Source organism: Rhododendron vialii, chromosome 9a, assembly GCF_030253575.1.
Source record: "Rhododendron vialii isolate Sample 1 chromosome 9a, ASM3025357v1".
Taxonomy (NCBI): domain Eukaryota; kingdom Viridiplantae; phylum Streptophyta; class Magnoliopsida; order Ericales; family Ericaceae; genus Rhododendron; species Rhododendron vialii.
Genome location: NC_080565.1, coordinates 38,865,616 through 38,877,049, shown reverse-complemented (window position 1 = coordinate 38,877,049; position 11,434 = coordinate 38,865,616). Strand labels below are relative to the sequence as shown.

Here is an 11,434-nt window from a genome sequence, read left to right as displayed (position 1 = left end):
GACGACCTGGAGGCCTGTGTTTCTTCCTGGCTCAACTAAAATATTTCTGTACACCATAATTCTCAAAAAGTTTGTTGACAATCTATTAAGCAATAATTCTGACTGAAGAAGAAGAAGAACAAAACTGCAAGGAATCAATGAATGTTGTTCATCACCTACTCAAAACTCTTGTACAGCAGTTCTCAAATTACAAACATCAATCTGCTCTAGGCGATTTCTTCAGCACCATATGACCAGATTCATCCCTGTCAAAAAGACGCTCAATCAGTTCACCCCAGCTTTCCCCTTTCTTCGTGCTTCTCTTTGACGATCCTGTCGAACTTGATTTGTCGGATTGTTCTCCTTCCTCATGTTCGTCGAAAGTTCCATATGGAGAAGGCGAATACGCGTGGGGCACAGACAATGTAACAGCCCTCTGCATTGCAGCCTTGTACTCTTCAGTGTGTTCTTTGACTAAACTCTCCTGCCGCTCCATCTTTTGCTTCACTGGAATCTCCATAATAGAATCATTCTCTAGCATTAACTGAAAACATCACTCATTAATTGCTGCCTGTAGTATATGGACTTTTGCACGTGTGTTCATCTAGGGGTGGGACTAGTTGACTCTTTAATCGAAGGGATGTAAAATGTGGTAAAAGATATTAGGAATATGGGAGTCGAAAGAGAAATTTATAGATTTAAAATAAAATGCGCAACAAAATATTCCTGCAGTGATGATGCTAAATCCAATTGCATAACAGAATGCATCTCACACATATCCCCCACCCCTGTGCGAGGATCAAAGCTCGAATTGTTTTGAAGAGTCCATGTAACATAGATTACTATGTCAGATAAGAATGGGAAATAGACAACTTACATTGAGTGCCCTTTGGGCTTCTCTCTCAATCCAAACGATGGCATGGTCGGAAGTGGCATTACAGGACAGAACTATGTGCTCAAATCTCCCATCCACGGGCACTGCTGTTCTCACAACTGGAGGAAACCTTCCACATCTGCATGAGGAAAGGCACGTTCATAAATGGTCTAATCAACGATACTTCTCTGTCATGTCAGAAAACTACCACCATTATTTTAAACTCAAGAGTTTGGCTTAGTGTTCAAAATGCCAAAATCCAAGAAAGCATCAATCTGCGTACTCGGACATAGCTAGTGTTTCTACAGATTGACGCTTGTAGGGAAACCATGCATCTAGAAGTACCTGAAAGGCTTTCTCTCAACAATGTGGTAGAGGCGACCCGGTGCATAAAGCCTCCTTGGATCTCTGAGCATCTTTTGTTCTGGTATGCAAGTGTCCCTCATGCACCTTAGGCATAATATGCATGGCAAACTGCACGAGAGAGGGGAAAGGGGGGCAACTCGTCAACAAATTAAAATACACACAAAGAAAAGAAGCAAATATTAGATCATTTATCAACTCATAAGCAAATTAGTTCACGCTGGGAAGCCAAAACGGGCAGACACAAGCCACTTTGGCAGATATGCAGGCCTTCGCTGAAACAATTGTATTCCCTCGTTCAACAAACCTCCCTTGTTTAGAGGGCAAATACTAAGTGTTGTAGAGTTAAATGAGTATTCAATGTGCATCTATTTTTTTTGGATAAGCATTCAATTCAATGTGCATCTTCTGTTTGGGAAGAAGGGCTTTCTCAATGATAGAAGGACGAGGAGGAGAAAAACAGATTCAGGTTACAGTAACATGATGAGAAATCTCTTGTGCTGTGATGGATTCGTAGACTTTAAAGAATTTGATAACACAGACAGAGTCACTTTGGAAGGGATGAGTCCCAATATTTACCAGAAAAGTGACTTGAAAATGTCCTCCAAGGGGGTGGCTGTTCGGGGCAAGAAGTCATCCTGTATCAATAAAGGAACTCTGTTACTCCTTAACTAAACATTATACGCACAAACAGCGAAAAATGCAATAAATTTGTTCCAAGCCTAACAATACAGGGAATAGTAAAGCAAAATGTTTCTGCAACTTTGTATAATTGTATTGCAAGGCTGCTAAACAAGTAGGTCAAACGTAGAAAGAAATTAAACTTAGCAACTTGAAGTGACCTACCAATTTGTTAGCCCAAGCATGAGTTCAGGAAAAAGGATAATGCAGTACTCCACATTTTCCACAGGCTATAAAAGTGTTTAATAGGGAAAATCAAATAGCAATAGAAGAGAAAGCAAGCTTACTATGCAAACTCTGAGAACAGTATGGTTAAGCCTGACAAAAAAGCAAACTGAAGCACTAGTGTGTTCACTATAGACGTAACTTTGTGAGATTGTAAGCGTATGTTTTCATGGAGCACTGGCAAAATGACTACTCGATTTGTTGTCCATCTGTCTCAAGTGACTAAACAAGAAAAATACATGAGAACCAAAGATCTGAAAAACCATTCACAACCTTCCTACCAAAAGTTCAAAATTTGCCAACTAGAAGCAAGAAAAAAGGGCATGAGCATTAGACCAAATAATGGAGACTTTTTGGCTGTTGAGCTGCGAACTGGATAGTTTGCCAATTGGAGTGTTGGAACATGGACAAGATAAACACTTTTCCAATGGTATGAATGCAATTACCAAGAGAAGAAATACCTTGTTTTGGGGGACAAGGTATTAAACCCAAATCACCAAGAAACCAAAAAAAGACACAACAAGCCAAACCCAAAATGATCTCTATGAAACATCAAATAGAATGCATCTAAAACTTCATCAAAGTGCATCAATAATCAAGTTGTTTTCTTGCCTTAACGAAATGCTCTTCCGTCATAGTCATTATCTATGTTGATTAAACCAAACCAACAAAAGATAGTAACAACTTGCCTGAAGCACAATTGAGTTGATAACATCAGCGTATCTGACCGCCAAATTTAGTGACATACATCTGGCGGGGGCAATAGCAAAGCACCTGACCCTCTTCCTGTCAATATGCCCCAGTCTATCGCGATTCTGCACCACCACCATCGTCAACAATGCTGCCACACCTGACCCAAGTGAATGGCCAGCGAAAGTCAAAGTGTAATTTGGATATTTCTCCACTAATTCCTTCAAAGTGTCACATTCCTTATCCAAAACCCATGCGGCTGCTTTCAACAGCCCATTGTGTACATACCCCCCGTCGAACTTCCTTTGGCCCAACTTATTATCAAGTAAAACTGCATAATCACTCTCCTTTGCCATATTAAGGCCCCGAATAGCAAGTACTATATCGGCATGATCATGATCAAGATACAATAAATAAGGAGGGGCCTGTGCGTGGGTATCTTCATAAGTTCTTTTCAAAACTAAACAATCTGGGTTAATTCCATACCCACCTTCGGGTTCCCAAAGTGGATGCCTGAGATCATCTTCATAAACTGCCAGAATGTATCGGCAGATTCGTGGAACTGGTTCGAATTCTTGAGCAGTCGACAGGCCCCAGGTCTCACTGTCATGTCCAGCAGTGTGGAGACACCGTTTCCAAGCCCATCGGGCGCATGCCAAACAGTAAACACACTCAAGGAGTGGGAGACCGCAGACGATTGACATTGTTCAAGTAAGTGGCAGAGTTGAGTATTTGACTATTACAAAGATTGAGATGGGTGCAAAAAAGTGATCTAAACTATGATGGGATATCAACAAAATGGTTACCTATAACTACAGAAGGTTGTTGATGATATGGGAAACTCCTTAGTATACTTGGATTAGAATTGGGAGAATGATATCGAAAGAAAATGTAAAATTCAAGTAACCCAAGTGTCGAATCGATTCAGTTAAGAAGAATATCACAGCAATTTCATCAATTCAAATCTATATCAGAAAACACTACAGTGTGATTCACTGAGGAAGTATCAAATGAGAATACCCAGCATCTATAAACTGGGTTATGGATCAAACAACAACAGCAATATCATCAAGACTGATTTACATGGAAAAGACAAAGAGGTGATTGTATGAATTGTACTATAGCATTTGTAAAACAAATGGAGTTTCAATCATTAGGGGTTTAACTAATCCCAATGAAAAACCTTTTAATGATCTCAGCAAGTGATTGCTCAAATTGACAGCGAAAAAAATGAAAGAACTGAAACCCAAGTACCAGAATTCTCTTTTGATCAGAGGAACTGAGGAAACCCAAACACCAGAGGAGAAATGGATCTTCAATCTTCTGGGATAGTTTTTGTGTGTGAACAGAACCGATCCAGATAGTGAATTCTGGGTCACTGTTTTCCGGATACAGAAAATGTATGAGGTAGTGCTGAGTTGGAAGTCAGGCAAGAAAATTAGAAAGAGATTGGAGAGAGAGAGAGAGAGAGAGAGAGAACCAGGTTGAATTTGAGGGACTATCTGCTAGTCAACTCAACCAACCGAGAAATTTTCCAAACCAATGTGCAATTTGTCATTTCTTGAGATTTTGCCAACTCAGAATCCGAATATACTCTCAACAGTTATGCGAAGCTCGCTTCGTCTTCCAGTAAAAGGCAACAGAAAACAGACGTTAGAAAATCATTGGGTTAGCAAAATTTATTCCTCAACTAGCCAATTTTCCTTCTATTTCATCGTTAATCTATCAATTAAACCTACAAAGTATTTAAACTTTGCTAATCCACGTCAGTTTAATCCTTGATTCCCAGTCTATTCATTGATCAACAATCACTATTTTTTACTGGGGTTGACATTGAGGCTTATACCCATCAATCGATTATTTGATTCGGTGATTAGTGAAAAAAAAAGGTCCTCATAGCTTTTCTGAAAAAGAAAAAAATTGTCACCAGCTATGAGGTTCATACTTCTTATACAACGTGTATATGTATGGAGATGATATTAGGTAAAAAAGAAACTTTTCTTATATTTTCATTACAGTTAATTACATTAGTTCTCTAAAAACATGATTTTTTTTTTATCATGAAAAAATGCTAGCCACCTCTCTATATGTAAAAAGTGCATCAATGTTCGAAAAGATTACTATATTAATATCTGTAAAATGTGCATTAAAATTGTGATTAGCAAAATCGTTGGTACTTGTTTAAAATTGAACATTGGGAAAAAGTGAAAGAGAAAGATGGGAAAAAAGGAAGAAGTCAAAATCGAAAAAGGAGGAAGGAATTGCCTACCTAACGCATGAGTATGAGCTTGAGAATGGATGCTTTAGAGAATGAAGTTTGTTGTCTAATAATTGAGTTTGCAACTTGCAAGAACAAAAGATAGACGGGGATCTTGATTTGATAAAAGCGAAACTTGCAACTTGAGTTTACGACTATTGATTGTAGAACAACTTGAGCAGATTAAGACCAGTCTCGTCAATCGTCATGACTCTATTACCAACCACCAACTGTAGAATGACTTGAGCTTGAAAGCGGTACATCAAAGACCGCCCTCATTAACACTCTATCATGCTTTACCAATCAAGGACGCCGTGCTTCCATAGACCAGGCCCCTTAAGACAAAATGATATCGATATGAAAAATTTTAGGGACTTAGCTTGGTTTAATTGACAGATTGGGGACGAGTTAGAATAAAATTAAATAGTTGAGGGCATAAAAGTGAAATTTAGCTTTCACGGGGGAAATTCCGAAAGTACCCTCAATCTTTTGTCATTATCTCCATCGACTCCAACGATCGCGACGTATAAAAGGAAGCATACCCTACAAAACCCTAGTATTCTTTGTCACCCGCCTCTTATCGGAGCAGATCAAACCCACTGCAGAAGGTACTCATTCAGCTGTGAATCTTTTCATCTTTGGCCATATTTGTTGCATTCGAAAGATTTTATGCGGTCTTCATAGGCCGAATTTCTAGTTCATTTTAACTGGAAAATTGTGCCATAAAGCTCAATTTCTAGTTCATTTCAACGTGATAATTGTGTATACGTTGCTGAAAAATCAATCTTTTGAAAACCCATTTGGTTTACGATAGTTATAGCAGTCTCTGTAGTCCAACTTTTGGTGCAGAATTCTTTTTATTAAAGAACAAACTAGCAATCTCTGTCGATGATTTCATCTGTGCTTCTTCCTATGGATTGAGCTGAGTTTCCCTTAGGGATCCTCTACTACCAAATCTTTGACTGGACCTAACCCACCATTGTGGTTTGTCTGCTGTCGCAGCATGCGTTGTAGAGCTTGCTAGTTCATATGCGCGTCTTGATTTTGCTAGATTTGGTTTGTTCCTGTATCTTGTGATGGAATCTTTGTAATGCCTCCGGGCTTTGAAATGAAATTGTTGTTTGTCCCAAAAAAAAAAGAAAAAAGAAGAGAACAAACTAGCTCAGGAAAAGAGAACATATGAGCATTTTCATTCGACATAAACGCAACACTTCACTTTTGGGAATATACCCAGATGAATGCATGTAGATCCTGTAGCTGATTGCTTGTGCTGTTGTGTTTCTCTTTAGTTGACATGAGTTTTTAATTAGAGAGTTTTGGTGTGTTATTGAAGCAGGTTATGGCTCCAAAACAGCCAAACACTGGTCTCTTTGTGGGGCTAAACAAAGGTCATGTTGTAACCAAGAAAGAATTGGCTCCACGTCCATCTGATAGGAAAGGGGTTAGTTTATTTTCTTCTTTCTACTATTTTTTGTCCATCATGTGTGATTATATCTTCAAAGTTTTAACTTTTTGATCAATTTGTCGTTCTTAATTTCAATTGAAGGGGATTTTATGTTCAATGCATCTAGTCTCCATTCCTTAACCTTCCATTCGGTTCATTTATTTTTTATATCCATGGGCAAGCAATTACATGAACATGCTATTAGGTTGCCCTAAAAGAGTATGGTGTAGAATTCGAGGTGTTTCACAACAAGTGAAAACTGTGATTTTGTTTTGCAAGTGTGGTAAAATTGGAGTTGATTTGTGTGAGAAAACTGAAAAAACTAGCAAAAGAGTACATTGAAAAGCTAACACCCCTCATTCTTATTACCTTTTCAATGTGAAAAAGGGAAAGAAAAAAAAAAGGAAAAAGAAAAAGAAAAAGGTCGTCTTATTCAAAACCTCAATAATGATGTCCTTCTAAGAACATAGTATTCTAGGAGGTTCAACATGTCAGTACTAGGAGTTTGTTTACACGTTTGAAATTGTAAGTGACTGAGTGTTGGGTTGATTCTTTGACGTGTCTCAGAAAACTAGCAAAAGAGTTCACTTTGTGAGGAATCTCATCAGAGAAGTTGCTGGCTTTGCACCGTACGAGAAGAGAATTACTGAGCTTCTTAAGGTGGGGAAAGACAAGCGCGCATTGAAAGTGGCCAAGAGGAAGTTGGGCACTCACAAGAGGGCAAAGAAGAAGCGTGAGGAGATGTCTAATGTTCTTCGCAAGATGAGGTAGTTTTCCTACTTAACTGTAAATAGCTGTGTCCCGGCTTTTTTCCCCCCCTCCTATACTGGATAATTTAACTTTGAATCATAAAATTATAGAAACGTTTTGCCTGGTGGGACAATCACGTTTGCAGGTTTTAGATTAACTCATGATTTCCCAATTGTTTTTTGGCAATGTGAGCAGGTCTGCTGGAGGAGGGGAGAAGAAGAAGTGAATCATCCACTTTCTTGATTTCGGTCTTCGAGTTGAAATGTGAAATTTCACTTCTTGATTTACTGCTTAGTAGCCGGATGCTTGTTTTATTTTTGCTAGACTTGGAAGACAACCTTAGAAAACTCTTTCGTTCCGAACCAAATGTGGGAACTATCCATGCTTTCTATTGGACCCTTTTATTTCTTGAGCCAGAATTTGAATGCAACTTTTCGGTCGAAATACAATGGAATGATGGGTTTACCTCCACTTTTTGAAATTTATGTGAAATGTTTGTGTAGGGAGGTGAAATGGATTTGTGTATTGCAATTGACCCTTCGGCTCAAAGCCTAGCAGCTTTTTAACCTGTGTCTCCAAATAAGGGGGGGGGGGGGGGGGGGGGGGGGGGGGGCCTTTCAGGTTGTTTTCCAAGGCCAAGTAGCGCCTTGTAACGTTTGAAGATGGTCTGGTTTGGATCTTAATTTCAGTTGCACATGGACAAGCCATGTGAATGCTTCTATTGGAAGTGTGTTACATATTTGAGCTGCTTATTTCTTGTGAACTAGCTTAGTTAGCCTAACGGAGTATAAAAATTTGAGTTTTTGTAGGATTAGTTTTGAGCAGTTTGGTTTTTTTTTCATACGTGTACATTATTGTCATGCCAAAATCAAGCCCGCTCATAGGCAACTTGCCAAATCAAACTTGCTCATAGGCATCGCATGAACAAATAAAAATGCGTGAGACCATCGAGTTGAATTATTCGCAGAATTGCCACGCTAGTGTACAAAACCCATAGGCAAATGGACATGTGAAATGATACAATTTTCCAGAAGACAATTTTGTTCCAATGTCTCTTCCCCTGCTCCCTCTCTCCCCTCAAATGGTATCATTATCAATTAAGTTCTTCCAAGTAAAGCAACAAAAAATAAGCAGCGAATCAAAGATCTCTATAACTATAAGACCAAATGGTTGGTCCAATATGTGGTTTCTTAGATCAACCCAATTCGGGACTTCAGATGTTAAAACTCAGCTCAAGGCAAACAATTGATGTGAACCGGATGTAGATACAAGGCAATGATCAGAAAGCAGAATTATATAGTTGAGCTTTATTATCAAGATCGGAGGATTGGCAACCTTTTAAATTAGTATCTTCCCAGAAAAGTTCTTGCCATTTCAACTTTTAAGCAAATTAGTATCTTCCTAGTAAAGTTTGTAGGGGAAGATTACAAGTATGAAAACTAAATTTACACATTTAAATTGGCTCTGTGGGAACCGATGTGTAGGGAGACGAAGACCGCAACAAGCAGCTCAAACTTCAGTTAAATGAGCTTTATCGTTCACATCCGGAGTTTGTCCTTCCCACAGCTCTAGTAGCTCCTTCCTCATCCAAGAGACAACGACTATTGGTCCCAAGGTAGACGGCACCTATATAAATCAGAAAGGACAAATGGGGATATCATTACTAGGAAAGTAATAGGAAAGTGCTAATTTACTATTCCTAACAGTAGCTAGTTGTTTCCGAAAAGCACTGGGATGAATTCCATCGTTTCACACTATAAATGATAAATGAGAACAAAATAGTAAAAGGACAGCAAAGAAACACTGATTCTTTAGGAGGTTGGATCTTGGTTTTAATGAGGGATTAGGGCAGGTAAAAGAACAGTTCAGAGATTCTTCATTGAATAGAAAACCATAATGAAGTTTATTCCATTACCTTCCACCCATCACAAATCCCTCCCTAAATCCATAATCTAAACAGAGCCTTCATGAAATTTCAAATTGCCACATAATGGCACTAGTCCAAACACATAACCCACTCCTACCCCTCCCTTCTCTAGTCCTAGCATCACATTCTAGACCAGCTCCTGGTTTCCAACTCTTCGCTGCCCAAAAGTAGAATTTTTCGCCACAAGTTCACAAAGACATGGAATTTGGCTTTCTCATTCATACAAAACAGAGGTGCCAACATGACTCTGTTACTGTTAGGTTGTGTTTAAATGGCAAAGTCAGGACCCTGTCTCCCACACATAGCAGTGCAAAACATGTTCGCTCAAGCAGTCAAGCCCAAGCAAATTTTCAGGAACCCTGAATTTGAAAATTTCCCGCTTGGTGCATAAAATAAAATTGCTCTTTGACATCAGTAATAACATACCAGATATAGAAGTGCTGGTTGGGGTGAGCGAGTCAAAATGCCAGCTGCTAAAGCAGTTACCAATCCGACCCCATATCCAGAAGTGGCATACCAAATGTATTTCTGCCCCTTGGACGAAGCTAAATCCAAAGGCTTCACTGAATCCCTGCTCTTTCTATGATCAAAGCACAGAACTAAGGCCAAAAGCATAGCAGGAATGGCCTGCAAAACCAACACAATCACGTAACCTCAGAGAATAATCTAATCAGCATAAGAAAGCAGCAACTCCAATTCCCCACCCCCAACACCAGGAAAAAAAGGAAGCAAGAAAGGAAAGAAAAAGAAAAACAAAGACGACGGGAAAGAAGAGACAATTTATTGCACATTTTATCAGGCTTTGAGTGGCAAAATATAGTTGGCACGTGAAGCAAAGCATTCCACAAGAGAAAGATAGGATTTGGTTAGGATCACTTCAGTTGATTGCAGTCAGGGAAAAAATATTGCCAAAAAGTTGACATTCTTCAAGGTAGGTGCAAATAAGTAAGAAGTGTCCTCAAGCAATACCAATAAGGCGATAATTCAAAATAAGAAACAGAAGGTTGTGCACTTTTTGAACTTTTGAGCCAACTGATACTGATTAGAAATCCCTTCCCAAGGGAGAGAAGAATAAAGGATGAATGGCGAAACTATAAAGCAAGCCCAAGAGCATTACAAAACATACTTGTTATACAAACTTGGAAAACCTCCCATGCACCCACCACCAGCCATCATGCACATATAACAGTTAGCATGATGTTAACAGAAGGTAACCCAAATTATTCCAGGAACACAAGAAGAACGCAGTAAATTTTATAGCTGCCATCTTTTGATTGTAAATACCCCAAGGAACACCACAGCTGAATCAAGTCAATGGATATGCTAGATCCTTAATTCATTATCATGCTAAAATAGCAGACAATAATAATCTTGATCCTTGTTGAAATTTACTTGCTGAGAACTTAATGGAAAAATCAAACACCAACACACCACTGCACTTTAGTTTGAGCAAACAACATCTCCAGCTTCTATAATTGGAGATAATCACATAAGATTACGTATTAACCACATAGAAAGGATGTTTTACCATGTCACCAAGACCAAGCATCATAAAATCAGCAGCACTACCTCCAGGAGTCACCCCACCAAATAAATTTCTAGGGAAGACAATTTTAACTGGCAACTCCAGTTTTTTGGTTATCAGTTGTAATCCAGGAAGACTCAAACTATTAGCCACAGTATGAACAGGATTAGATGCTTGTTGCGTTGCTACAGAGACCATAACATTTGCACCGAAAAACCTCTCTGAAAAGAATACCCAGAATATGTCGTACACAAACAAACAACCAAGAAGCATTGCACAAACTTTTATGTTGGGAAGTCGCACATGGCTCACAAATGCAATACAGAGAGAAATTCCCAACAAGTTGTTTAATATCCAGTGTCCAGAAACAAGCCAAGCTGCAACAGTACCAGAGCATAGCAACAATAAAAGCCCCTGGATCCGGGTAAATGGCTTGGAACAACATCGTGACACAAAAGGGTCAGTCAAACCAAACTGTGATTTGATATGGGCAATGTAAGGTGATAAGCAGAAGTAAAGGGATGATGCAGCAGCAACAGCGGTGAAAGCAGTGAGGAGTTGTGAGACAGAAGAGAAGAGATAGAACATCATTAGCAGGCTGCAAGAGCTCATTACAGGGATCATCAGTGCTTGGGATCTATCCAAAGTAATAGAGGCTTCTGATAAATCACGGTTTCGCTCCATTTCTTTCCCATAATTTAGGGCTCGAAAAGCAGATC

At 39.1% G+C, this 11,434-nt stretch overlaps 3 protein-coding genes across 5 annotated transcripts in view; 1 reads left to right on the top strand and 2 right to left on the bottom strand.

The window, feature by feature from the left end:
- Positions 1-4,386, bottom strand: LOC131300239 (uncharacterized). Its single transcript, XM_058325960.1, has 5 exons — positions 2,812-4,386; positions 1,796-1,854; positions 1,199-1,327; positions 857-992; positions 1-523 (listed from the first exon to the last, which is right to left on the bottom strand). Exons 1-5 carry the CDS (start codon positions 3,514-3,516, stop codon positions 197-199), a joined length of 1,356 nt encoding a protein of 451 aa, XP_058181943.1. The 5' UTR covers positions 3,517-4,386; the 3' UTR covers positions 1-196.
- A 1,160-nt stretch (positions 4,387-5,546) lies between these two features.
- LOC131300238 (large ribosomal subunit protein eL36y-like) lies at positions 5,547-7,734 on the top strand. 2 transcript variants are annotated; one of them, XM_058325958.1, is made up of 4 exons: positions 5,547-5,677; positions 6,406-6,510; positions 7,081-7,280; positions 7,459-7,734. In XM_058325958.1, the coding sequence occupies exons 2-4, from the start codon at positions 6,409-6,411 to the stop codon at positions 7,487-7,489; spliced, it is 333 nt and encodes a 110-aa protein (XP_058181941.1). In that variant the 5' UTR covers positions 5,547-5,677; positions 6,406-6,408; the 3' UTR covers positions 7,490-7,734. The 2 variants fall into 2 exon arrangements, with proteins under 2 accessions (XP_058181941.1, XP_058181942.1); XM_058325959.1 differs by having other exon boundaries at positions 5,630-5,677; positions 6,403-6,510.
- An 805-nt stretch (positions 7,735-8,539) lies between these two features.
- The window catches only part of LOC131300237 (signal peptide peptidase-like 1), a 4,239-nt gene continuing 1,344 nt past the window's right edge, over positions 8,540-11,434 (bottom strand). For both annotated transcript variants that reach the window (XM_058325957.1, XM_058325956.1), the window contains exons 2-4: positions 10,719-11,434; positions 9,617-9,817; positions 8,540-8,889 (exon numbers count right to left, since the gene is read on the bottom strand). The exon at positions 10,719-11,434 is cut by the window's right edge. In XM_058325957.1, coding sequence (XP_058181940.1) covers positions 8,773-8,889; positions 9,617-9,817; positions 10,719-11,434 — 1,034 coding nt within the window. In that variant the 3' untranslated portion in view covers positions 8,540-8,772. The remainder of the gene's footprint in view (positions 8,890-9,616; positions 9,818-10,718) is intronic.

Coding starts and splice junctions, on each gene's coding strand:
- LOC131300238 (XM_058325958.1), top strand. CDS start 6,409: ATGGCTCCAAAACAGCCAAACACTGGTCTCTTTGTGGGGCTAAACAAA. Junction 6,511..7,080: donor GTCCATCTGATAGGAAAGGG/GTTAGTTTATTT, acceptor GACGTGTCTCAG/AAAACTAGCAAAAGAGTTCA. Junction 7,281..7,458: donor AATGTTCTTCGCAAGATGAG/GTAGTTTTCCTA, acceptor CAATGTGAGCAG/GTCTGCTGGAGGAGGGGAGA.
- LOC131300239 (XM_058325960.1), bottom strand. CDS start 3,516: ATGTCAATCGTCTGCGGTCTCCCACTCCTTGAGTGTGTTTACTGTTTG. Junction 1,855..2,811: donor TCAACTCAATTGTGCTTCAG/GCAAGTTGTTAC, acceptor TTATTGATACAG/GATGACTTCTTGCCCCGAAC. Junction 993..1,198: donor GTTGAGAGAAAGCCTTTCAG/GTACTTCTAGAT, acceptor TTCCTCATGCAG/ATGTGGAAGGTTTCCTCCAG.